At 43.6% G+C, this 27,042-nt stretch overlaps 1 protein-coding gene across 1 annotated transcript in view; it reads left to right on the top strand.

Annotated features, from left to right (window-relative positions):
• LOC126223584 (hemicentin-1-like) overlaps positions 1-27,042 on the top strand; it is a 217,010-nt gene that overhangs the window by 9,433 nt on the left and 180,535 nt on the right. Inside the window, exons 3-4 of the mRNA XM_049942198.1 lie at positions 1,123-1,152; positions 8,711-8,855. Of these exons, the coding sequence (XP_049798155.1) occupies positions 1,123-1,152; positions 8,711-8,855 (175 nt within the window). The remainder of the gene's footprint in view (positions 1-1,122; positions 1,153-8,710; positions 8,856-27,042) is intronic.

Genomic DNA, 27,042 nt, shown 5'->3' with positions numbered 1-27,042 from the left:
AAAAAAGTGTCGATTACCTTGAGAGGTGGTACTACTCATCGAAACAAGAAGAATGAGTCTAACAAACATGTTCGGAAACGCATACTTTCAGAGATAATAACGTGTATGTAGGAAGGGGTGCGCGGCGCTTGGGCGTTGCATTGGCACTCTGTCAAACGTGTCTGCATTGTATTATGATGCCTTTCTCACAGTACACTACCTACCGTTAGGTGGTCTTCAGTCAGTTGTGCAGTTCGAGTCGTGTTGTGGCTACGATAGTTTTCGTCGTGTTTTTGTGACAGATAGTGCAGTAATGGTTCAAATGGCTCTGAGCACTATGGGACTTAACATCTGAGGTCATCAGTTCTCTAGAATAGAACGTACCTAACCTAAGGACATCACACACATCCACGCCCGAGGCAGGATTCTAACCTGCGACCGTAGCGGTCGCGCGGTTCCAGAGTGAAGCGCCTAGAACCGCTCGGCCACACCAGCCGGTGATTGAACAGTACTTTCAGTCCTGGGTACCTACTTCTTGTAAACGCGAATTCACTTCTGTGATTACTGTTTTGCACTGTTTATACGTACAAAAGGTGTAGTGTTCGAGGGTAATCCTAAAAGTAAGGTCTCCTATTATTTTATAAGTACAGAACTCTGTGTGGCAGTTGTCACACTGTTATGAAGAGTGCTTCACGCGCTGTGTGTAAACATGCGCACGCCGCGCCCAGGAACTCAGTCTTGGCATGGCAGCCGTTGACAATGGAGCTTCCGTTGGATGTTACCGCCAATTGCTAATTGCGCCCAGTTATTCGGTTTTTGAACGCAAAGGGCATTGCGCCGATAGAAATCCATCGCCAATTGACGGAAGAGTATGGTGAGTCGTGCATGGGTGTCAAAGCTGTTCGTAAGTGATGTAGAGAGTTTGCAGCTGGTCGGACCGAAATTCACGACGAACAAGGGAACGGGAGACCGTCGATTTCTGAGAAGACAGTATTGAAGGTTGAGCAAAGCGTGCGTGAAGATCGGCGGATCACCCTGTATGATCTCTGCACGTTTGTTCCTGAGTTTTCCTGAAGCACCGCTCACAGAATTTTAACGGGAACATTGAACTACCGGAAGGTGTGCGCAAGATGAGTGCCACAGGTGCTGACTGTAGACCACATGCGGCAAAGAGTTGTTGCTTCCGGCGCATTTCTTCACCGCTTTGCAGCCGAACTGGACAACTTTAGGGACTGGTTAAAAGAACATTTGGCCGGAAAGCGATTCAGCTCCGACGACGAGGTGACTAAAGAGGTTCATAACTTTCTGAACAGCATGGCGGGGTACAGTTTCCCTCTTCCACCACTTGTTAGCAATGGAAGCTTACTACTCTAAAAGTGAAATGGCGGACGTGGTATTGTGCTATGGTTTAGCAAATGGACGTAGCCTGCGAGGCCGTGCGCTCTGCGATGAAAAGTATCCACAGGACAGAGTACCCTATGATAAGCTGTTCGATAGTCTTTTCAGCGTCTGAGGGACACAGGGACTTGAACCTCGGAAGACTGACAGTGGAAGGCCCCGCACAGCCAGCACGCCCGACATGGAGCAGCCTGTGCTACGTTCAGTGGAAGAAACCCTGGGGACTAGCAGCAGTTTAAGGCGTGTCTCACTCTATTATCTGGGGGGACTTCATAAACAATTTGTTTACACATATCATCTACTGTGCGTTCAAGTCCTAGACCTCGGGATCATCATGCCAGACCGCTGTTCTGTCAGTGGCTGTTGCAGAAGTGTGCTGCAGATCCACTATTCACATCCAAGATTTTATTTACCGATGAGGCAGAGTTCTCAAGATTTGGTGTTGTGAATTTCCATAACCAGCATTTATGGGCAGACGTAAACCCCCGAGCAGTTCAGGAAAGAGGGCATCAAGACCGATTCTCAAACAATGTGTGCCTGGCATACTTGGCGATAGATTAATAGGGCCACACGTGCCACCACAATGGTTAACTGGGGCGCATTATCCGGACTTTCTTATTAATGTATTGAATATTTTGCTGGAGGCTGCGCCACTGCAGCAAAGAATATAAAAGTGGATAGAGCATGCTGTCCCATCGGCACATTTTCGCCACAATGTGCGCGAACATCTGACACAGAAATTTCAGGACCGATGGACTGTTCGGGAAGGTCGCACACCTTGGACTGCTCGTTCCTCACAGCTCAGCCACCTAGACGTTTTGTTACGAGAACACATGAAGAACTTGGTTTAGGCCACAACAACCAACGAAGTGCGGACACTACATGGTCGCGTCTTCGATGCGTGCCAACACGTACAACTACAACCATGTGTACTTCAAAGGCTGCGTCATTCGTTACGCCGGAGGGGAGAGGGTTACATTGTCTTGTATGGCTGCCACGTCGAAGACCATGTGCAAACACGTGTTTATTGCAGAAAGTATGCATCTCCAGACCTACATTTACTGGAGTTATCTCAGAAAGAAAGCATTCCCGGACCCATCTTCACTGGACGTATTTTTGTTTTTCGGTGAGTACTACCACCTCTTAAAGTATTCGATACTTCTTTTTTAATACACTGTATAAATGTACCTCAAATTCTTAAGGCAATTGTAGTTAAAATTACAAGACCATTCTTTCCGTGCCCTGATGGATATGCTAGTTCCCGTCAGATTGCTGATGCTAGGCACCATCAGGTGGGGTTGGCACACGCTGTTGACCTTCTGCGTTGCACTCAGCCTCGTGATACCAACGGAGGAGCTACTTGACTGAGTAGCAGCGGCTCCTGGTGACGACGGCTTACACTGGCCAGGAGAGAGCTTTGCTACATCCACATCCCTCTATAATGGCATCTGAGACGCCAATCGGCTTAGACACGCTAGTCTATAGGATTACGTGGCCGGCCGCGGTGGACGAGCGGTTCTAGGTGCTTCAGCCCGGAACCACGCGGCTGCTACGGTCGAGGATTCGAATCCTGCCTCGGGCATGGATGTGTGTGATGTACTTAGGTTAGTTAGGTTTAAGTAGTTCTAAGTCTAGGGGACTGATGACCTCTGATGTTAAGTCCCATAGTGCTTAGAGCCATTTGAACGGATTTAGTAACTCTTTTATTTATTTGACGTGTCCCAACTGTCATGAAGAAAGAAACCCAGACACGTGAATAGAGGAATCGCGCTCTATAGCGAAATGTTGGCGTCAGAATTACGTAACACGCTACAGTTTTCTGGTAGCCAATCGTGTGTTTGTTACTAACAAATTACTCTAAAATTACATACGAGGCCGACAAACTGCCTACATAAGAGTTATCACACGTAAGGTCATTCAGTTTCCAATCACTGGTACAATAACGCAAAATATCGTAACTGAAATAGATACTGATAATTACTATTGCGTAGCACATTTGCATACGAAAAGGAATCGGAAGTTGTCATCAAAACGACGATAATGTAACCTGGCGCTGAATTTTACACACTAAAGAAATAGATAAGTCTAAACTTACTTATGTTTGGACATCGAACAATTGATTGAAATAATAAATTTAATCCATGTAACTTTTTAATTGTGAAGCAGATCCTATCCTATAAAATTAGGATCAAAAGAAAATGTTTACGACCGCCAACAATCTGGAATAGATACTATAAAAGGTGTTATTAATATATCCCAAAAGAAGTTAATTTTGCAAAGAAGTTAGTGTATATCAGCAGGTTGCAGTTTCAATACGGTTCTTACCTGGATCATTTCATGTTGTTGTTACCGTCTTTAGTCCGATGATTGGTTTGATGAAGCATCGTTCCTCACTGCTGTACCCTGTACAAGCATTTTCATCAATGAGTAAATGCCACAACCCACATAATACAAACCTGCTTACTGCATATTGTCCACTTTTGACTTCCGCACAAGGCTACTGCAGAAAAATGCCTTCAGAAAAGAATGCCTAACTTTTAAATTAATAATCGACGTTAACAAATTTCTCGTCTTCAGAAACTCTTCCGAGCTGGCCGCTGATTGAAACAAAAATAAGTAAAAGAAGAAAATTTAAAAGAAGCCAGTGGAAGTCTACATCCTGTATTCTCCTTACTTCGGCCTTCACAGTTACTTCACTCCTCAAACAGCAAAACTCATCCCCTAATATACTTTCTACAGTGCTAGCATATTTTGCTTTTCTTTGGTAATCGTCTCCTATCCTCAAGACACCGTCCGTTTTGTTCAGCTACTCTTCCAATACTTTTCTGTCTCTGAAAGAGCTACTGTGGCATCCGCAAACTCAAAGTTTTTTTTCTTTTCCCTACAAAGGCTAGGTGATAAATCGTATGCTCATCACTACTTCCAGTGTTCCAACATCTTTCTCTTTCTGTCTTATTTCTCATCTCATCTTCGTCTACTTTCTCTTCCCTTTCCCTGATATTTCCTTTATTTCCCTTGTATAGCATCTCCATATATTTCTTCTACCTTTCGTTATCATATGTTTACGAAGTACTTATTTTCCTCATTTCATACAATTGTTAAAACAGCTTGCGAATCGCCGCCCATATTCTGTCGTCACGCGTCCTCTTCAAGATCTGGTTACAAATCGGTTCTAGAAATATCTGCCCAGTTATTTCCAAATCTTCGTCAACAACTGAGGTGTTTGCTCAGTGGATATCTCTTACACAATCTTCTTTCGTGCGAGTCACACCGCAACTTCTATTCGGATCACCCGCTCATCAACGAGTCTTTTACGTATTGAAATATAAATGTATAGTAATAAGGCGTAGTATTGTTACAGAGTGGAGCAAAATAATTACGTTACATGTAAAGAGAGGCCAAATGCCTATAATAGTTGTGTTGCCCGCTCTATGGACTTGCCCTCCGTAAAGATCGCACTGAAATGGTTTACTGATGCCTCACATGATATCGGCTATGTGTGTAGCAGAGCAATGTCGATCACTCCTGATATCCAGGCACAACATACATGACATTCGATCATCAAACGTATGTGGATACAGTTTCTCTGCGATACTCAAGCCCTGGATATACTAAATTCTGGAATTCAATTGCCTGTGTGATGTTCACTATGCAGTGCCGCCAACCGCCTTACATTGTATCTTCTTATATGAGAAGCTTTTCCGCAGTTTTTGGCCACTCTATTCAGATCCTAAATATCGCGAAATGACCGTGATGGTAAAAACCAAATAAATTCGAGCCCATAATGATAGCTACAGGTATATGCCTCCCGTCCACATCTGCCAAATGGAACTGTACATTTAGTACACTGTGCAACACACGGTAATTGGCATTGGTAGTATAGCTATAGATGTTGGTCTAGTTGTAAACAGAGAAGTATTTGCAAAATCTGAGCAGTTCTCTTCAGAGAAATATAAATTAGAGACAAGGTAGTAATTCTTTTTGACAGAGCTCTGAAGATATACCTTCTAGTAAAGGACGGTCGCTTAGAATTGTTGAGGTACACGACAAAACTATTGTACCTTGTCTCCATAGCAGTTAAAGAAACCTTTGACGTTTTAGAATACACTCACCAAAATGCTAAGTGTATCAGAGATAAAGTACACGATGTCAAAAGTCATTTACAACTTGTACAGAAAGCAGATAATTGAAATACCGCCAGACTTATAGAAGAATGTAATAATTCAAATTCCAGAGAAGGCAGGAGTTGAGTCAGTATTACTGAACCATCAGTGTAACAGGACATGGCTGCAAAATATTGGCACGAATTATTTACAGACGAAGGGAAAAACTGTAAGTCTATCTCGTAGATGACCAGTTTGGGCTACAGAGAAATGTAAGAATAGGGAGGGCCATACTGGCCTCAAGACTTATCCTAGAAGGGAAACAAACTCCATAGCAGTTAGAGATGCAGAGAAAGCTTTTCACGTTTTAGAATACACTCATCAAAATTCTAAGTGTATCAGAGATAAAATACAGGACGTTAAAAGACATCTGCAACTTGTACAGAAAGCAGACTTCAGTTGTCAGAGTCGAAGGGAACATAATGGGAGTCTTATTTGAGAAGAGAGAGGGACAGGACCATTGGCTCTACCCGACGTTATACAGTCTGCAAATTAAGCAAGCAGTAAAGGAAAACAAGTAGATATTAGGAATAAGGTTCAAGAAGAAATAAAAACTTCACAGTTTGGCAATGACACTATAATACTGTCAGAGGCAGCAAGGGACTTGCAAGAGCGGTTAAGTAAAATGGATATTGCTGTAAAAGAGATTATAGGATTAATATCAATGGGAGTAAAAGAAGAATAATGGCATGTTGTTGAATTGCTCAGGTGACCATGGGGGAATTAGATTACGAAATGAGGCACTAAAAGCAGTTTCGGGGTTTTTGTTCTGAAATAACTAATGGCAAGCCCAAGGAGATAAGATATTATATTCAGACTTACAGTAGCAACAAAAACGTTTCTGAACGATTTTAGCAACATCGAGTGCAGATATAAAAAAATTAAAGTCAGTAGGTACCGAAAACCCGTCTGAATGGGAAACATGCAGTATAAACAATTTAGATGATAAGAGAGCAGAAGTTCTAGAAATGTTGTGCTACCAGACAATGTTGAAAATGACACGGTGTATCAACAACTATTTAAAAGGTACCGAATGGAAATGAGGAAAACGAAATTTGTGAAAAATTTGATTTAGTGAAGAGTCTGGTTGAAAGGAAACTTCGTGTGGCATCGTGGTCGGCTGGTATGGTAATGTAGCTGAGCATGGGGAAGCTACAGAGAAAGTCCAAGTAAGAATGTTGAAACTGATATTGCTCGTGTCAGTAGCTTGTGTTTTGTTCCATCATCTATATCGGAAGACATTTAGGAATGGGAGAGCCACTTCACTCTTTAGCCTGAAGGTGAAGCTGATTTTGGGGTGACACTCATTTAAGATATTGTGGAATCTGTGAAGCTCTTGTTTGTTATGTAGCCAAACGACAAATGTGTCATCCAAATAGTGTAGCCAACGATAATTCATTACAGGCAGCTTACTGTCTGGCTCTGTTCAAACTGTAGCATAATGAAGTTAGTTTCTACTGGTGGAAAAGGATATTCATATTGCAGCTCCATCATATTGTTCCTAAAATTATCTGTGATATTTAAAATAGCTCGACCGTAGACATAGTTCGTTCAAGTCACACACATCTGCAGCAACTTTCTCCCCTATGATCAGCATCGGATCTGCTATCGGGATGTTATTGAATTACGATGCACGTCGGAGCTTACAGGAATGTCACTCATGGGTATATTCACTGTACATAAAATTGCGAAAAAAGATGTTTCGAAGTTATCACAGAAATATTTGTCTTCCCAATTTGATGTCTCAGTAGTCCAAATGAACTAACCGATAAAAGGTAAGTTTCAGAGTTTACTCCATTCACTATAGGTATCAATGAGCAACCTTCTTCGTGTATCTTCATTAGCCAAACTTTGTAGGCAAAACTTCTATTCTGAGCTTTAGATTCTTGGTAATACAGCTACCCGATTGACAGTGATCAGATAACGGTGAATACCAAAGGATCCTGAAAACGGTCCCAGCATAGGGGTCGAAACGTCGGTTGTGTAGAACAAAATGTACACTTTTGCAGCCTCACATACTAGAAGAGTTTACCTACAGAAAAATGTTGTTTGCATGTCTTTGATAGTGAAAAGTGTGGATTAGTGTCTGTTTCTTTCCCTTTATGGCTGAAAACTAAATAATAGAAAAAGTCTTTCTGACACATCACCCGAGAAACCATTAAAGCTCTGTAGAAGATCTTTTAGACAGGTCCTAGTAGGTCTGTTATTCTTTCACGATAGATTGTTATTCTTTCATGATCCACACCTGTGGATGTAGTTTTCAGAGCCACAACACTAGCTGTAATAAGATGATAATACGATTAAACACAGATGTAGCGACTTCTTAAACCCAAGTTCAAAGTTTATCTGCTAGTGAAAAGCAGCACACCTGTGGAAACCTTGCATCAAGAAGAAGCTCTTGAGGATTAAGAAGCCGTTTCAGTTGTATTTCATTTTTTTTCTTATCTGATCACTGGAAACCACATCCTCAGCTGTCATATGCGTAACAGTGAGTCATAAACAGTGAAAGACACTCTGAAAAATCCACTAACATCTGGGGTTCCATGCTCTGTGCTACTTAAGTCCTATGAGTTAGTTATTACAGATTTCTGTATTTCACATTATTTCAAAACATTTTTTTCGTCCTAGTAGGTCTGTTAGTCTTTCACGATCGATTGTTATTCTTTCATTATCCATACTTGTGTATGTAGTTTTCAGAGCCACAACACCCGCTGTGATCAGATGATAAAACGATTTAGCACAGTTGTAGCGACTTCTTAAACCCAAGTTCAAATTTACCTGCTAGTGAAAAGGAGCAAACCTGTCGAAACCTTGCATCAAGATAAAGCTCTTGCCTAACTTATCCAAGTAGCATTCGTCCTTCAAATTCTGTTTCTTGTATCGTGGTCTTCACACCGAAGACTGGTTTGACGCAGCTCTCACAGTAGCGTATCTTGCGCAAGCAGCTCCATCTTTCCAATAACAAAAGCAACTAACATCGATCTGAACGTGCATGCTTGGCCTTTCTTTGCATTTTACTTTTTTTTAGCCCCCATACTGCCATACACTATGAAATTTACGACTCCTGGATGAGCCAGGGCGTGAATCGTAGAACATTTTACCTTCGACACCAACGGCCTCTTCAGCCTGCTGCGGACTCAATCGTGTTTGTTGCGGTGCGGCTGTTGCAGACGAACGCGGACGGCAACGTGACGACCAGCGTGGCGCAGGTGGCGCCGGCGCTGGAGGACGCGGGCCGCCAGCTGTGCTGCCACGCCGCCAACGCCAGGGTGCAGGGCGGCGCCGTCAGCGACTGCTGGACGCTGCACGTCCGCTGTGAGTGCCGCCCCCCCCCCCCCCCCCCTCCCACCACTACTGACAAGGAGAGGCCGCCAATTGTGAAATTCAGATTCGATTCATACTGCGCATAGTAAAAGCTCATGGCCAGAGGTGTAATGTGGCAAAGCACCAAGATGCACTTCTCAGCCGTTGTCGAAAAAATCGACAGTTAAAAGAAACCGTTGCGGGGAAATACTCTCTACGATTAATAATTTTCTGCAGCGTCGTGGCGCAGCGGTAAGCGCTCGGATTCGTAATCCGAAGGTCGCCGGATCGAATATCGCGCCATGCAACATTTTTTTATTATTAGCTTTTTGTAATTCATATATATATATATATATATATATATATATATATATATATATATATATATATATATATATATAAACTATTAATGAATTGCTTATGCATGTTGGTGAAGGCGGATCGCTCTCCAATTGTACCGCCTCCATTTTTCCGTTTGTTTAACAGGGTGTACCAAAGCTCTCACGTCCGCACTGATTTTCGACGATGTTATAAGTTGCGCTAGGGACCGCATCTACCTTCTTTCGAAGTTAGCAGGCAACTACGGAGTTTATATTTCATACCTGCCACAGAAAATTTGTGTTCGTGGGGTTTCTATTCTAATTCGAACGTTTGACTTACGCTATACGTATTCTCGTTTCGGAATATCGTTTCTACGTCTTCCGTTAACTATACGTGGTTAACATTATGAAGACAATTAATAACATTTGTGAAATACAACTTTGTTTGCGGAAAACATAATGATGTTCGAAGTCGCCAGTTTTTCCACGACAAACGACTTTCAACAGCTTATTATATGCATAATTGTTGCAACTGATTGCCGGGAATTATATATATATATATGTGTGTGTGTGTGTGTGTGTGTGTGTGTGTGTGTGTGTGTGTATGCACACATTTGAATTACAAAAAACAAATACTAAAAAAAAGGTTTCATGGAGCGAGATTCGATCCGGCGACCTTCGGATTACGAACCCGAGCGCTTACCGCTGCGCCACGACGCTGTAGAACATTGTTAATCGTAGAGAGTATTTCACAGCAACGGTTTATTTTAACTGTCGATTTTCTCGACAACGGCTGAGAAGTGCATCTTGGTGCTTTGCCCCACTACACCTCTGACCATGAGCTTTTATTATGCGCAGTATGAATCGAATCTGAATTTCACAATTGGCGGCCTCCCCTTGTGAGTAGCAGGATGCCGCCCAGCCAGTAGGGTGAAGCTACATGCGGTGGACTGAAATTAAGTGTGATGGGATTTTTTAAAAAATAAAAAAACAATAGATCCTCGATTACAGCCTATTTACGACTAGAGTTGCGCTCTACCAGACGAACAGTACGTAAATGACGTAGTAGTTGCTAGGATTATCGTAGGTAGCATTGGTAGGGAGAGGAACAACACTAAATTTGTGAGAGGGGAACAGGGAGTGAACGGCTTCTATTCTTTTCTTCTTTGTTGATTCATTTGGTACTCAATTCACTATTAATCTATTGTATGTTTTGTATTATTACTCCACATACATTTTATTTTATGATTGATAAAAACTGACCGCGTGGCTTCCACACTTTCATGCAACCAAAGTAATTACGTTAGATGCAAGTGCAGTTCACATGGACAAGCTCAATAATCTCTATGCATTTGTTGTTGCTATTTTGTACTCAATAGAACTTTCTCCATCACGAGCAATGGCGGTAGTTTCCTGGTGTTATTGATAAACGCGAAATTTGTTTATGAATAACATACACATGTTCTGTATAAAATCGACGGATCATTCAAGCGATGCTTGATATATTTATATCATGTGAATTTCTTACATTTGGTCCCTTATTATGGAAACTGCGTTTCAAGCACTATATGGTAAGTCTGACGTATTTTTTTCTTTACTTCTACTTCAAAATCACACTATTTTACGTTACAAATCAACAGTTTTTGAATAAAACTTGAATTAAGCGTTCACAATTTCAGTTTTGCTATAAACAGTGTAGAACAAGAATATTCTGGTATTTATATGACCTTCCATGTATCCTCACTGACATTCTACAGGGTTCCGGTTTCTAGGAGACTTTATACGACAATGATCGAATTTTTAAACCAAGCGATCGATGTAACGACCGATATGTATGAAACACGCCTAACGTGAAGGTAACGCAGGTACAACTTTAACATAAAAAGTCTACTTCTAAACTACAGAAGTCTACGCTTACTTACATAAGTACGGTGGCCTATGGAAGTTCTACAACTCTAGTCACGACTAATCTTTTAGTACAGGAATAAGTCTGAACCTGGAAGAAAAATTTAAAAATCTTATTTAGTAACCAGTAATGAAATGTTATAGAGTACATAGTCAAATATAAGTTAAGCAATCCGTGCGAGGTATCACTAAAGCGTTCTCAGGACCAACGACTTATTGAAATATATTGAGATATCATTATCATGTTCCTGGATGTGGAAAAAGAATATGACAGTGTGCTGAAGTGTAAGATTTTAGAAAAAGTAAAGGTTCCTAGCTCCCTAGTACGGACTGCAAATGTTATATGAAGACTGCTGAAGTTATATACAAGTGGGTAAGGGAAAATCGGACTGGTTCGGGACAGGGAGAGGAGGGCAACAGGGCAGTTCTCTTTCCCATCTTTTTTTTTTTTTTTTTTTTTTTTTTTTTTTTTTTTTTGCACGTACGGATGTGATTAGAAAGGAAATCAAGAATATAGGAAATGGTAATCTCAATGCTTTAGTCTTTGCTGATGGTCCAGCTATTTGGGGAGAAACACAACTCACAACTAGAGGTGTAACGAAGGTTATATGAATGGTACTCCAAGATTAAAGAGTGCAGTTGACAGGAAATAACACCAAAACTGAAACAAAGATTATGAGCAGAGCAGCTGCACTTGTCAACCTGGTGCCATGTAGAGAGAAAATTGGATGTGTGTCAATTTTCAATTACACGGGAGATAAATTTCAAGGAATGGAACAGGCAAACTGGAAGTATAAAACCAGAGTAAGAAACGGATCATTTTTTTTTATCAAGTAAGGAACCATGGGTGGAGCCAAGGGAGTTCCTGTGAGCCAAATACACCATGTTTGAGCGGATCTCTTACTGATTCTGACCTACAGCTAGGACTACTGTGTAGTTAACAAGGCAGATTTCAAAATGGTTCAAATGGCTCTAAGCACTATGGGACTTAACATATGAGATCATCAGTCCCCTATACTTAGAATTACTTAAACCTAACTAACCTAAGGAAATCACACACATCCACGCCCGAGGCAGGATTCAAACCTGCGACCGTCGCAGCAGCTCGGTTCCGGACAGAAGCGCTTAGAACCGCTCGGCCACAGCGGCCGGCTGTAGATTTCAGCAAACCATGCGAAAAAAAGTTTATGAGATCTGCCTCGCAGAAGACTGGATGACATAAAATTAAGAATGGAAACGTGGAAAGAGAGTAGCAAGTGGATCTGTCTATGACTGACAGACTACTGCACGGTTCAAGTGGTTTGGCATGTCAAGAGCATGAACGATAACCCTGAAAGAGATGGATGGATTAGATTAAGCAAGATCTGAAGAATAGAGGAGAAGACTCAGAATATCAATTCCCGAAATATATCAAGACAATCTATCAAGCACACTGAAAGGATACGAATATGATGGCAATATTGAGATCGAAATACAGAGAATCAGGCGATTTAAGTAGGTTCTTTCTATTTATTTATTTATTGCTTTTCAAACTCTCGTACATGAAGTAGGCATAAGTCAAATGTGAAAAAAATCTTGTGGTTTCAGAACGTATGACATGGTAACGTAATTTGTAATAATGAATGAGCGATTTCGATTTTAGGTAAGTCGTTGTTAAAGAGATCGTCTCAGTTGGCCATGTTACAAATTTGAAACTACAGGTTTTTGAGAAACTCGACATTTCCAACATTTCATTTCATAAAAGATTTTTATCTAACGATTTCAATACACATTGATAGGATTTATGTTTTGCACTAAAGAGTCTAAGAAACTGGTACACCTGCCTAATATCGTGTAGTGCACGAGCCAGCAACACGCCGTGGCTTGGACTCGTCTAATGTCTGAAGTATTACTGGTAAAAACTGACACCATGAATCATGATAGGCTGTCCATGAATTCTTAAGAGTACGAGGAGGTGAAGATCTCTTCTGAAAAGCGCGTTTCAAGGCAACCCAGATATGCTCAATAATGTCAATTTGGCGGCCAGCTGAAGTGTTTAAACTCAGCAGAGTGTTTCTGGAGCCACTCTGTAGCAATTCAGGACATGTGGGGTGTCGCATTGTCCTGCTGCGATCGCCCAAGTCCATCGGAATTCACAGTGGACATGAATGGATGCAGGTGATCAGACGTATCACGAGTCGTATATCACTCCAACTCCACACGCCCCACACAATTACAGAGTATCCACCAGCTTCAACAGTCACCTGCTGACATGCAGGGTCCATGGATTCAAGAGGATGTCTCCATACCTGTATGCGTCCATCCGCCATTTACAATTTTAAACGAGACTCGTCCAACCAGGCAATATGTTTCCAGTCATCAACAGTCCAATGTCAGTGTTGACGGTTCCCGGCGAGGCGTAAAGCTTCGTGTCGTGCAGTCATCAAGGGTACACGAGTGGGCCTTGGGCTCCGAAAGCCCACATCGATGATTTTCCGCTGAATGGTTTGCACGCCAACTGTTGTTAAAGGCTCAGCATTGAGAACTGTAGAAATTTGCGAAAGGGTTGCACTTCTGTCACGTTGAACGAATCTCTTCAGTCGTCGTTTGTCCCGTTTCTGCAGGATATTTTCCCGGCAGTGGTGATGTCGGAGATTTGATGTTTTACCGGATTCTTAATGTTCACGTACACTCATGAAATGGTCGTACGGGGAAATGCACAACTCATTGACAGTGATCGGATAACCGTGAATACCAAAAGGGATCGAAACATCGGTTGTGTAGAAGAAAATGTGCACGATGCGGCCTCACATAGTAGAAGAGATTACCTACAGAAAAATATTGTTTGCATGTCTTTGATAGTAAAAAGTGTTGATTACTGTCTGTTTCTTTTCCTTTATGGCTGAAAACTAAATAACTGCAGAAGTGTTTCTGATATATCACTGGATATAAACAGTTAAAGATCTGCAGAAAATCTTTTAGACAGGGGAACGACAGCTGTGACAAATCATCTTAGGGATTAAGAAGCCGTTTCATCTGTATTTAATTTCTTTGTTATCTGGACACTGGAAACCACATCCTCAGTTGTCATATACTTAAAAGTGAGTCATAAACAGAAGAAAACTCTTACATATCTACTAAGATGTGGGGTTCCATGTTCTGTGGCACTTTCATGAGTTAGTAAAGTGATTACAGATTTCTGTATTTTACATTATTTTAAAACATCTGTAAAATTAAGTGTCTGTTATTCTTTCACGATCGATTGTTATTATTTCATGATCCATACCTGTGGATGTAGTTTTTGAAACGAGACTCGTCCAACTCGGCAGTATGTATCCAGTCATCAACGGTGCAATGTCAGTGTTGACCCCAGGCCAGGCGTAAATCTTTGTGTCGTGCAGTCATCAAGGGTTCACGAGTGGGCCTTGGGCTTCGAGAGCCCATATCTATGATTTTCCGTTGAATGGTTTGCACGCCAACACTTGCTAATGGCCCAGCATTGAAATCTGTAGCAATTTGCGTAAGGGTTGCACTTCTGTCACGCTGAACGATTCTCTTCAGTTGTCGTTCGTCCCGTTCCTCAAGGATCTTTTCCAGGTCGCACTGATGTCGGAGATTTGATGTTTTGCCGGATTCTTAATGTTCACGTACACTCGTGAAATGGTCGTAAGGGACAATGCCCAACTCATTCCTACCTCGGAGGTGCTGTGTACCATCATTCATGTGCCGACTATAACACCACGATCAGACACTTAAATCTTGATAATCTGCCATAGTTGCCGCAGTAACAAATCTAATAAATGCGCCGGACACTTTTTGTCTTATATAGGTGTTACCGAAAGCACCGCCGTATTCTGCCTGTTCCCATATCTCTGTTCTGAATACGGATGCCTATACAAGTTTCTTTGGCTCTTCAGTGTATATACACTGACAGAAAAAAATTAGTACGCACCTGGTGTATGGTAAATGTACGAAAGAACAGACACCGCACATTCATATAATTGATGCGGGAAGCTGGACAATGGAACCACCTTCTTAAATACGTCCGACCTTCTGTGGGAATCTCAGAGTAATGAACATGGAGTATAATGGACAGGAACTGCTGCTAAGTGGCGCCCAGTGGGAATGTGAATCGGCCGTGAAGCGTGCCGAAATAGTCCACGCAGTTGATATATCGCTGTGTCCCGAATTGCGCAGTGGTTAACGCACGTGTCTAGTAAGCTGGATATTCCGAGTTTGAATCCCGTTCAGGTACACATTTTCACTCGTCGCGCGCTGATGTCGCGTAATGTCCAACTATAGCTGACAGCAGTTATCCCCTTTGATATACGAGAGACATTAGCAGGACCACCTATGGTCTGTGGTACGATAAGCTAAAACACTCGAACTCTTTTTGTGTTTCTGGAGGGGACACTGACATGTGGCCGATACGTGCAGAATGTTTTTGTACCGGTTATTTTGACTTTCTTGCAACCGGATGGTGACGTATTGTTGCAACAAGATAATACTTGCTCGCTCACACACTGGCCGCCAAACTCAACGTGCTCTGCCAGCTCTACATCGAGAATTGTTTCCGGTCGAGGTAGTGTGGGACATGATGAGAGAGGTGACTCTTGAGACCCCACAGCCAAATACGTGAATAGGTTGGGCACGAGTGGAACAACGTATCCCAGAATAGTGTTAGCTATCTGCACGAAAGACTGGATTCCAGTTCATTGGCATCCATGAAGGCAACACCACATACTAAACATATCAACAAAAGTTTTGCATCAACTTGGTTCCTAGAGTTCAGGAACCTGTACAGAAAATTGGAATAGAGATCAACATAAACATCATTTCCTCTCTTTTTATTGCTCATATAAACCACACATTGCATGTTGTACCACCATACTTCGAGAACTTCAGAGGTGGTGCTCCAGATTGCACAACGGTACCTCTAATACCCAGTAACACATACTACCGCATTGATGCAGGCCTGTATTCGTCGTGGCAGACAATCCACAAGTTCATCAAGGCACTGTTTGTGGTGTCACTGCCAGACACCACACTTGCTAGGTGGTAGCTTAAATCGGCCGCGGTCCATTAGTACATGTCGGACCCGCGTGTCGCCACTGTGTGGTCGCAGACCGAGCGCCACCACACGGCAGGTCTCGAGAGACGTACGAGAACTCGCCCCAGTTGTACGACGACGTTGCTAGCGACTATACTGACGAAGCCTTTGCTCTCATTTGCCGAGAGACAGTTAGAATAGCCTTCAGCTAAGTTAATGGCTACAACTTAGCAAGGCGCCAATTGTATCAGTGCATGTATCTTAAGAGTCTCATTTGTATAGTCAAGAGAGATGTATCACAAGGAGTGATTAAAAGTTAAGTATATTCCAAAGCTACGTATTTTCTTTATAGCATTCATTAAGTCTCCTGTTTCAGACCTCCTTCCTTCGTGAGTTAGCGCGTGCATCTTGGCCGCCTCTTTCAATTAGTGTGCGTAGTGTTGGCAAGTCTGCCAACACTACACTGTTGGTCCAGATCATCCCATTCCTCAACGGCGATTCGACGTAGATCCCTCAGATTGGTTGGTGGGTGGTCACCTCGTCCGTAAGCAGCCCATTTCAATCTAACCCAGGCATGATCGATAGGCTTCATGTCTGGAGAACATGCTGGCCAATCTAGTCGAGCGATGTCGTTATCCTGAAGGAAGTCATTCACAAGATTTTTACGATGGGAGCTTGAATTGCCATCCACGAAGACAAGTGCCTCTCCAATATGCTGCTGGTACGGTTGCACTATCGATCGGAGGATAGCATTCACGTATCGTACAGCCGTTAGAGCGATTTCCATGACTACCAGCGACGTTCTTCGGCCCCACATAATGCCTCCCCAAAACAACAGGAAACCCCCACCTTGCTGCACTCGCTGGATAATGTGTCTAAGATGTTCAGCCCTTCCAGGTTGCCTCCAAACACGTGGTGGACCCCGCCGTGGACGTCGAGAGTGAATTTGCGCATCATGTAGCCTATTGCTCAGAGTTTGAGTCGTAACACAACGTCCTCTGGCTGCACGCAAAGCATTATTCAACACGGTGGCGTTGCTGTCAGAGTTCCTCCGAGCCATAATCCTTAGGTAGCGGTCATCCACTGCAGTACTAGCCCTTGGGCGGCCTGAGCGAGGCATGTCATCGACAGTTCCTGTCTCCCTGTATATTCTGCATGTTCGAACAACATCGCTTTGCTTCATCCCGAGATGCCTGGACACTTTCCTTGTAGAGAGCCCTTCCTGGCATAAAGTAACAATCCGAACGTGGTATTTCCCGTCTAGGCATGGTTGACTAAAGACAACACGTGCCGTCTACCTCCTTCCTGGTGGAATGACTGGAACTGATCGGCTGTCGGAACCCCACCGTCTAATAGGCGCTGCTCGTTCCTATTTGTTTACATCTTTGGGCGGGTATAGTGATATTTCTGAACAGTCAAAGGGACTGTGTCTGTGATGCAATATCCACAGTCAACATCTATATACAGGAGTTCTGGAAACTGGGGTGATGCAAAACTTCCTTTGATATTTGTAATATGGATATGGCCGCATGGATCGATACTGGCACCTTATTTAAACCATGAGCACTATTGCAGCAATAAATTTGAACTGGAAACCCCAAAAGGGTGTACTAATTTTTTCCCGGTAGTGTACATACAGAGCGATTCAGAAGTCATATCCCCCAGCATGGACAAGGTGGACAAGAAATATACTGACAAACATTCTGAGTTAGTAGTACGAACCAAAACAAGGAAAAAACGTGTAGGAAATTGAGCTGTGAACACTTATTCAGTAGATGAGATGTGTTTCACAAAAGCGAAGATGCTTATAGCTCGCAAAACATGCATTATAGAAACCCATTTTTACTGGATGTCTATTTTCTTGTTTTGGTCCATACCACCGCATCTGAAAGTTATTCGATTGAGTTCTAGTTTAATCTGTTTGCCCTACTGCACACGAATTTGTAATCACACTGGGAATAATACAGTGTAGTCCTCCTAGTGAAATTTTCGGAATCGGTTTATTCTCTTGTTTAAACACAAATCAAAGTTGCACATGCAATTACCTTATATCATTAAAATAATATCTGCGTCGAGATACAGATACTACAGAGCAAACATGTTATTTTCAGAACTCAGCTTACCTATGTATCCAACTACGAGGGCTATTCCGACAGGAAGGTCCGATCGGTCACAAAATGGAAACGACTATGAAAATCCGATAAAGCTTTGCACAGATGTGTTGGGTAGTGTCTCTAGTATAACCCCAGTTAGCATCACGTCGCTCTTCTCATTTCTGAGCTCGCAGTGAGTGCGTAAAGATGTCTAGAAAATAGTGTCTGCCGCCAAGTACGGGGGCCTGGTGAGAAATTTCCCCTGAAGCTATGCAGCTAACATTACATAACTGTCGTGCTGTTTCGTCTTCAAGACAATTCTCAGCCGCATTCTGCAGGGGCAATGAAGATGCTCCTGCATCGTTTTCAAATGGAAATGTGAGATTACCCACAATACAGCCCGTAATTGTCTCCCTCTGAGTTTCAGCTCTGGTCACATGAACCGCTGGTTATGAAGACAACATTTCGGCACAAGACAACGAGCCGTAGGCCAGTGTAGAGAATTGGCGGAGAGCACTGGCGGCTGCCTTCTATAGCGAGGGTATGGGAAAGTTGGTACAACGCTACGATACACGTCTAAGTCGGGTCGGCGACTATGGAGATAAGTAGCTGCAAGGTGTATCTAACTGTTGCAAATAAAACATGTTTGATTTTTACCGTGGTTTCCATTTCGCGACCTATCGGACCTTACTTTCGGAATAGCCCTCGTATAATGGGTCGAACAATGACGATTCTTCTCGTGTGTTTGCCTGAAGAAAGGTACGATCAGTTGGTCACTCAAGAAGCAATCGAAACACTGAGGAGACGGAAGCACATGGGGGAGCAAAATATTAAGCATGGAATAGGGTGGGTTGCTATCGTTCTTGCCTCTAATTTCTAGACTGCCATTCTCTAAGACAGTACCTAAATTGTGGACGATAAAAGTTTGGCACACTTTCACCATTGTGAGTACCAGTGAAGTAGAATTGACCATTGATTTCAAGTCGGAGAATTCCACAACACGGGGGTCGGCAGGACACATCCACCTAAGTTCGTCTGTGGCGCAGTAATGCATGTTATGATGGTTTCTTGCACTATAGTTTTTGAGAGTGGCTTCTTCAGAGAGCACTATACTCTGTAAGTCATCCTGACTGAAAATATTTGCCGTCCATCCTCTGAAAGTACCCCATCGTCTGAAATCTTTGCCATGCAGATGTGCTGATGACAACTTGTACTGCTTAAGTTCATGTAGTAGTCGCCTCGCAGTGGTATGGCTGATTACAATGATTGCATTAACTTCTCGTAACCTGATACAAGGGTTATGGGGTGTTGTGGATAAAACAAACACATGCATATCCACACTTCTTGCTGGAACGTAGCAGCTGATGCAGATTATCGACCAGAATATATCGATGCATAAGCCATGGGTGCTGAATTGGTAGCATGAACGACATGTCAGCGTACACGTTAGTTGTTTACGCACTGTTTATTCAGCGCCAATAACAGTGGAAGACCAAACCTCACTGCTTTTTACTTTACGACCTCTCCTGTGTATGACAGTGTAAGTATACGTCGTAGCCGGCCGAAGTGGCCGTGCGGTTAAAAGGCGCTGCAGTCTAGAACCGCAAGACCGCTACGGTCGCAGGTTCGAATCCTGCCTCGGGCATGGATGTTTGTGATGTCCTTAGGTTAGTTAGGTTTAACTAGTTCTAAGTTCTAGGGGACTAATGACCTCAGAAGTTGAGTCCCATAGTGCTCAGAGCCATTTGAGCCATTTTATACGTCGTAAAATCTAACCGAACATCACTTCAAAGGCAATGTCGATGAAGCTTCTCCGCCCGTGACAGTAGCGACTTTACATCTTGTATTGTATTGTTAATTCAGGAACATAGCTCTCTTTCGGACGTTCTACTTAAATAAAAATCCCGCCACCAAAACATCCATCTCAATCCACACAGCTATATACAGAATGTGGCATTCACCTCAAAACTTTGAAATGAACAGAAAAGTATACTGTTTGATTTAAAAAATTATATTTTTTTGCTGTAACTCTCTGAAAAATAATGTAGTAAAGTATGGTCATGTGGTATCCGCCATCAGCCAGCCACCGGCCGACAGAGGCGGACGTCAAAGCGCGCAAAGCGTGGCCAGCCTTGCAGTTGCAAAGATAACACACGCGGACCGGGTATATACCTGATGATCAAAAAGTCACTATAAATTAGAAAACTGAATAAATCACGGAATAATGTAGATAGACAGGTAAAACTGACACATATGCTTGGAATGACATGGGGTTTTATTAGAACCAAAAAATACAAACGTTCAAAAAATGTCCGACAGATGGCGCTTCATCTGATCAGAATAGCAATAATTTGCATAACAAAGTAAGACAAAGCAAAGATGATGTTCTTTACAGGAAATGCTCAATATGTCCACCATCATTTCTCAACAATAGCTGTAGTCGAGGAATAAAGTTGTGAACAGCACTGTAAAGCATGTCCGGAGTTATGGTGAGGCATTGGCGTCAGATGTTGTCTTTCAGCATCCCTAGAGATGTCGGTCGATCACGATACACTTGCGACTTCAGGTAACCCCAAAGCCAATAACCGCACGGACTGAGGTATGGGGACCTGGGATGCCAACCATGGCGAAAGTGGCTGCTGAGCACACGATCATCGCCAAACGACGCGCGCAAGAGATCTTTCACGCGTCTAGCAGTATGGGGTGTTTTATTTTCGTTCCGATAAAACCCCATGTCATTCCAAGCATGTGTGTCAATTTTTACCTCTCTATCTACATTATTCCATGGTTTGTTAAGTTTTCAAATTTATACTGACTTTTTGATCACCCGGTAGATTCGCCGACCGGCCGCGTAGTCCATTTCGAGATGACCGCTAGAGGGTCGGTGTCACGAGATAGAAGCGAGTCTCCACTCGGTCCATGGCGCCACCACACGCCGTATTCCCGGACTACCAGGACGGTATATAGGCCACTGCAACAATATTGTACAGCCAGTCCTTTGCGTGCCTTCACTCGTACTTGTGGCTAGTGACCGCACATATTAGGAACCCGTGGAACGTAGGATACTATCTCAACTATCTCTAATGTGAACTAGTGTACCCTGGACTTGTGTAATTGTGGATTGCAAAGTTCTGTTGTAAATCAGTGTCGTTGTGAATAAATCATTTAAATATTTTGGATGTTATAGTGTTATTCTGATATAACAGGTCATAAATCCGCAGAAAGAGAGACACATCCCTATAAATAAATTTACAATCATTTTTGGGAAGAAACAGAAAACCTCGACCGACTGGAGATAAGTCATTCATGTCTACAGGACATGTATTTAAGTAGTGCGTCCTAACCTGTGTCCTCGTTTTCTGCCGCCATCCGTGAACCAATCTGCAAACACCCGTTGCGTTGCCCAAAACTTCACCCACACTATTAGCAATTTCCCGGATGGATGAATCACATTCTCTCATGGCAATAATACGCTCTCTTTCAAATTCACTAATTTGACTATACGATGCGCACATACTTCCGCCCGGCATCCTTCAAAATGGTTCAAATGGCTCTATGGGACTTAACATCTGAGGTCATCAGTCCCCTGGTATTAGAACTACTTAAACCTAACTAACCTAAGGACATCAAACACATCCAAGCCCGAGGCCGGATTCGAACCTGAGACCGCAGCAGCAGTGCGGTACCGGACTGAAGCGCCTAGAACCGCTCGGCCACAGCGGCCGGCAGGCATCCTTCACGTCGGCTCAAGTCACATTGATCTGTTGCCTTTGGTTGATAGGGACAACGAGAGCGGAGGCACATTTTACCGTTAGATGGTACTGTGCCACGACGTAGGACCTGATGCTGGTACATGTCCTGTGAATATGAACGTGCTGTCCATAGTCGTTCTGTTTTTTGTGAACATGAGTGTACATAAGTTTCAGTTATAGTATCCTAAGGTACAGGTAAAAGCTGATGCTGGTACATGTCCTGTGAATATGAACGTGCTGTCCATAGTCGTTCTGTTTTTTTGTGAACAGGAGTGTACATAAGTTTCAGTTATAGTATCCTAAGGTATAGGTAAAAGCTGATGCTGGTACATGTCCTGTGAATATGAACGTGCTGTCCATAGTCGTTCTGTTTTTTGTGAACATGAGTGTACATAAGTTTCAGTTATAGTATCCTAAGGTACAGGTAAAAGCGCCTCATCGGAAATAGGCTATCTCTTATTGCTTCTTTGCTAAGGACATCGCTGACTACCATGCATTGTTGCATTGTGGACTTACACGTGATTATTAATGACTCATAGATTCTGCTTCCGTCCAGGAAGCTAGAGCGTTAACCCATATGGTAGACAAACAAACTTGTTGCTGGTTGACTTGTTGCAGCTTATCAGCTCATAACGTCCATGTCTCCGAAAGTTGTCTTTACCGTAAGGTGACCACCTAATAGGCAGCAGCCATAATACACATATTCTGCCAAATGATTAGTTTAATTATCTGTGTAGTCATTCGTCATAAAAAGGCAACGGAACCTAATGGTGCATCCGTTAAATGTTGTACCTGATATCCGTAGCAGCTCTCAGAAATTATACTACAATGTGCCACTATTAGATTAATAGAAAATGGAGCAAGTGACACTAGTCTTTGAGAAAGTCATAGGACACGTCACTGACCTATGTCGTATTAGTACCATACATTTTTTAATACCATCATAGAACACGTATACAACAGCAGACGGTTGTCACCTTACAATGGGCGTCTTTAATATCCATATCCTATGACACGTAAGAATTGTGATCGTGGCCAACGCGTGGTCCCACTGTCCTTAACGCGTTCAGTGGTTGCGACTAAAATAAATAATAAGAAATATTATGGCGTAAGCTTCTTATGGAATATATATTTGTCGCTTACACATGATCACAGTTCCGCCATCCGGACAATTCCTCTGTAGGACGAAGGTTCATTCGTCGAAGATCGATCGTGTTAAAACCAGCTTGCTGCGTCTGTGCCAGAGATTGTGAAGTCTGAGGATCTCAAGAGACGAGATTTCTATTTATTTATTGTGTGCTTCTCTTTACTCCAAAGTTTGTAAATCGACTCGTGATGAAGTTATCTCGTTGACAAAGAAAGTTCCCTGTGACACAGATAGAGTACATAAGTGTTGCTCGTGTTTCGTGTTGTTACCAGTCCTGTTAGGGTATAAAAGTGGCGCGAATAGCACTGAAAGACACGGAGATACCCCAAGCCGGCTTTTGCAGCACCTGATTCTGTTTGAAAGGGGCCTCATTTTGAGTCTCCACTTGGCCTGCTGGTAAAATCTTGCATTTGTCGTCATTTCTGGTGCATTCGAATGTGGCTTTGGTACGATGTTGGACTACATGGAAACTCGTCATCAGGGTTCTGGTAGGCCACTTCTGACCTCCAAAAAGGAGGATCCCCATATTGCGCTTCAAGCAAATCGTAGCCCATTGACATCAGCACTTGCCATCCGAGAACAAAAAATAGGCTCCCTGCAAGATCCTTTGTCTCCTTGCACCAATGGTCGGCTACTAGCAGCAGTCTGACTAGGGCATTAACGACTCACGCACACCACAATGCTAACTGATGCTTTGGAGTGATGTCGTGACGAGGAAGTATGGACAACTAATAAATGGGATCACTCTTTGTTCAGCGATGAATTGCCAGTCTGAACTACCCCGAGTGGCCATCATTGGTGAGTATGGAGGCGAATTGATGAAAGACCCAGTTCTTCCAATGTTTTGCAGAGGCTCGACGTTATTTCTCCTGGCGTCATTTTGTGTGGAGACAACGGGTATGTCTTCTGGTCACGGCTGGTTGTTTCTGAGCCAACTCTGATATCAGTATGATACGTCACCGACGTACTGCATCCTCCTGAGTTACTTATCTCGCGACAGTATGACCCCAATTTTCTAAGAGGGCAATGTTTGTCAACACATGACATGTGTCTGCCTGAACTGTGAAGATGTTGATGTCCCCGACAGAATATGTGACAGGCAAACTAAGACGTTCCAGTATCCAGAGCTAGTTACAACGCGGGAGAGAATACAAAGGCTTCATGACGTCCTCCCGTCTGGCATGCGTGGATACCTGGGTTCAGCTCAAGTCCTTTGCAAATTAGAACCGATGCTGTAATTACTGCAATAACATCACATACATTCTCACTTCGTGAAGTTTCATTTCGTTTCCTCCTCCCTCCGGGTGCCTCACGTTTTGGCAAGCAGTGTGTACGGGATGAGTCGGGAGGAAAAAGTACACTCCTGGAAATGGAAAAAAGAACACATTGACACCGGTGTGTCAGACCCACCATACTTGCTCCGGACACTGCGAGAGGGCTGTACAAGCAATGATCACACGCACGACACAGCGGACACACCAGGAACCGCGGTGTTGGCCGTCGAATGGCGGTAGCTGCGCAGCATTTGTGCACCGCCGCCGTCAGTGTCAGCCAGTTTGCCGTGGCATACGGAGCTCCATCGCAGTCTTTAACACTGGTAGCATGCCGCGACAGCGTGGACGTGAACCGTATGTGCAGTTGACGGACTTTGAGCGAGGGCGTATAGTGGGCATGCAGGAGGCCGGGTGGACGTACCGCCGAATTGCTCAACACGTGGGGCGTGAGGTCTCCACAGTACATCGATGTTGTCGCCAGTGGTCGGCGGAAGGTGCACGTGCCCGTCGACCTGGGACCGGACCGCAGCGACGCACGGATGCACGCCAAGACCGTAGGATCCTACGCAGTGCCGTAGGGGACCGCACCGCCACTTCCCAGCAAATTAGGGACACTGTTGCTCCTGGGGTATCGGCGAGGACCATTCGCAACCGTCTCCATGAAGCTGGGCTACGGTCCCGCACACCGTTAGGCCGTCTTCCGCTCACGCCCCAACATCGTGCAGCCCGCCTCCAGTGGTGTCGCGACAGGCGTGAATGGAGGGACGAATGGAGACGTGTCGTCTTCAGCGATGCGAGTCGCTTCTGCCTTGGTGCCAATGATGGTCGTATGCGTGTTTAGCACCGTGCAGGTGAGCGCCACAATCAGGACTGCATACGACCGAGGCACACAGGGCCAACACCCGGCATCATGGTGTGGGGTGCGATCTCCTACACTGGCCGTACACCACTGGTGATCGTCGAGGGGACACTGAATAGTGCACGGTACATCCAAACCGTCATCGAACCCATCGTTCTACCATTCCTAGACCGGCAAGGGAACTTGCTGTTCCAACAGGACAATGCACGTCCGCATGTATCCCGTGCCACCCAACGTGCTCTAGAAGGTGTAAGTCAACTACCCTGGCCAGCAAGATCTCCGGATCTGTCCCCCATTGAGCATGTTTGGGACTGGATGAAGCGTCGTCTCACGCGGTCTGCACGTCCAGCACGAACGCTGGTCCAACTGAGGCGCCAGGTGGAAATGGCATGGCAAGCCGTTCCACAGGACTACATCCAGCATCTCTACGATCGTCTCCATGGGAGAATAGCAGCCTGCATTGCTGCGAAAGGTGGATATACACTGTACTAGTGTCGACATTGTGCATGCTCTGTTGCCTGTGTCTATGTGCCTGTTCTGTCAGTGTGATCATGTGATGTATCTGACCCCAGGAATGTGTCAATAAAGTTTCCCCTTCCTGGGACAATGAATTCACGGTGTTCTTATTTCAATTTCCAGGAGTGTATATGCTTTGAGGAGTGATAGTATTGGTGATTCTGATCAAAAACTTTATACAGACATATGTCCAACACCGAAAGGTTTCCGAGATAGAATACGTTTAATGTACATTGTTATTTATTTTCTGTCTTATTTGATTCATTAACGTTGTTTGTAACGTACCATAGAGGTGTGGAGGAATTTGAGGCGACTGATTTGACAGCGGGCACTGGTGTTCTAACAAGTCGGGTACGTGTCACTCACTGTCCTACAGAGACTACGAGGGAAAATCGCATGCGCGACGTGTGAGATTTTCAGTACTCTCGCTCTCTTCACGCAAACTATTAGCCCTAAGGAAAAAATGAATAGGACCTTTCCTGTAGGAAATATAATTTAGTTTAATTTTGTATTGCAACACGTTTTCGACAGAGGCCGCTGATTAGAGTTATTCAAGATAGACGAACGAAACTGACATTAAATGTATTCTAACTCGGAAATCATTCGGTCTTGGGCTTAAGTACATATATGTACCTCTCATTCTGACTCACCCTCTATACCTTTTCCCTTGTAAAGTATCTTACGCAGTTGGTGCAGTGGTACAATAAAAGTAGGGAAAGAATTCTGTAATGTGTGGGATGATTATTGGTCGATCTTTCAGGTGCTACACACAATGCAGTCCGCACTATGATCCCTAGGCAAATAGGCGTGTAGGGTTATCGTGACATCACTATAGGAAATGGTTACTGAGGTACTGCCAGTGACATCTGCAACAGTAGCGGAGGAATAAGTAAAAGCACTGCTGGTATCCTTGCAGCAACGTGGCAGTAAATGAATTCATCATTTGCTACATATGCTTAAGATGTATTTCGCCTGTTTCGCTACAGAAGAGATTGGTATCGATTTCTGTGCGCCTGCCAGAATTGTATCAACGTTTCTCACATGGTCGACAGATGAGCACTAAAGTGCATTACTGTGCTTTGAAAAGAAGTAGTTAATAGTCTTAAGGAAATAGCTACTTATATTCATTGCGCCCTTAACAATTACATCCAAAGCCATTAGGTGAAGGAAAGCATTGTCTGGTTGCAGAAAACGCCCAATACACAAGCATTTCTTCAAATGTAAGGGAAGGCCTCAAAGGCGCACCACTGCAATTCTCCTAAAGTGGCTATCGTCATGAGATGGAATACACAACGTAATCGAAC

This window comes from Schistocerca nitens, chromosome 1, assembly GCF_023898315.1.
Source record: "Schistocerca nitens isolate TAMUIC-IGC-003100 chromosome 1, iqSchNite1.1, whole genome shotgun sequence".
Lineage (NCBI taxonomy): Eukaryota > Metazoa > Arthropoda > Insecta > Orthoptera > Acrididae > Schistocerca > Schistocerca nitens.
This window is presented reverse-complemented; position numbering and strand designations above follow the sequence as displayed.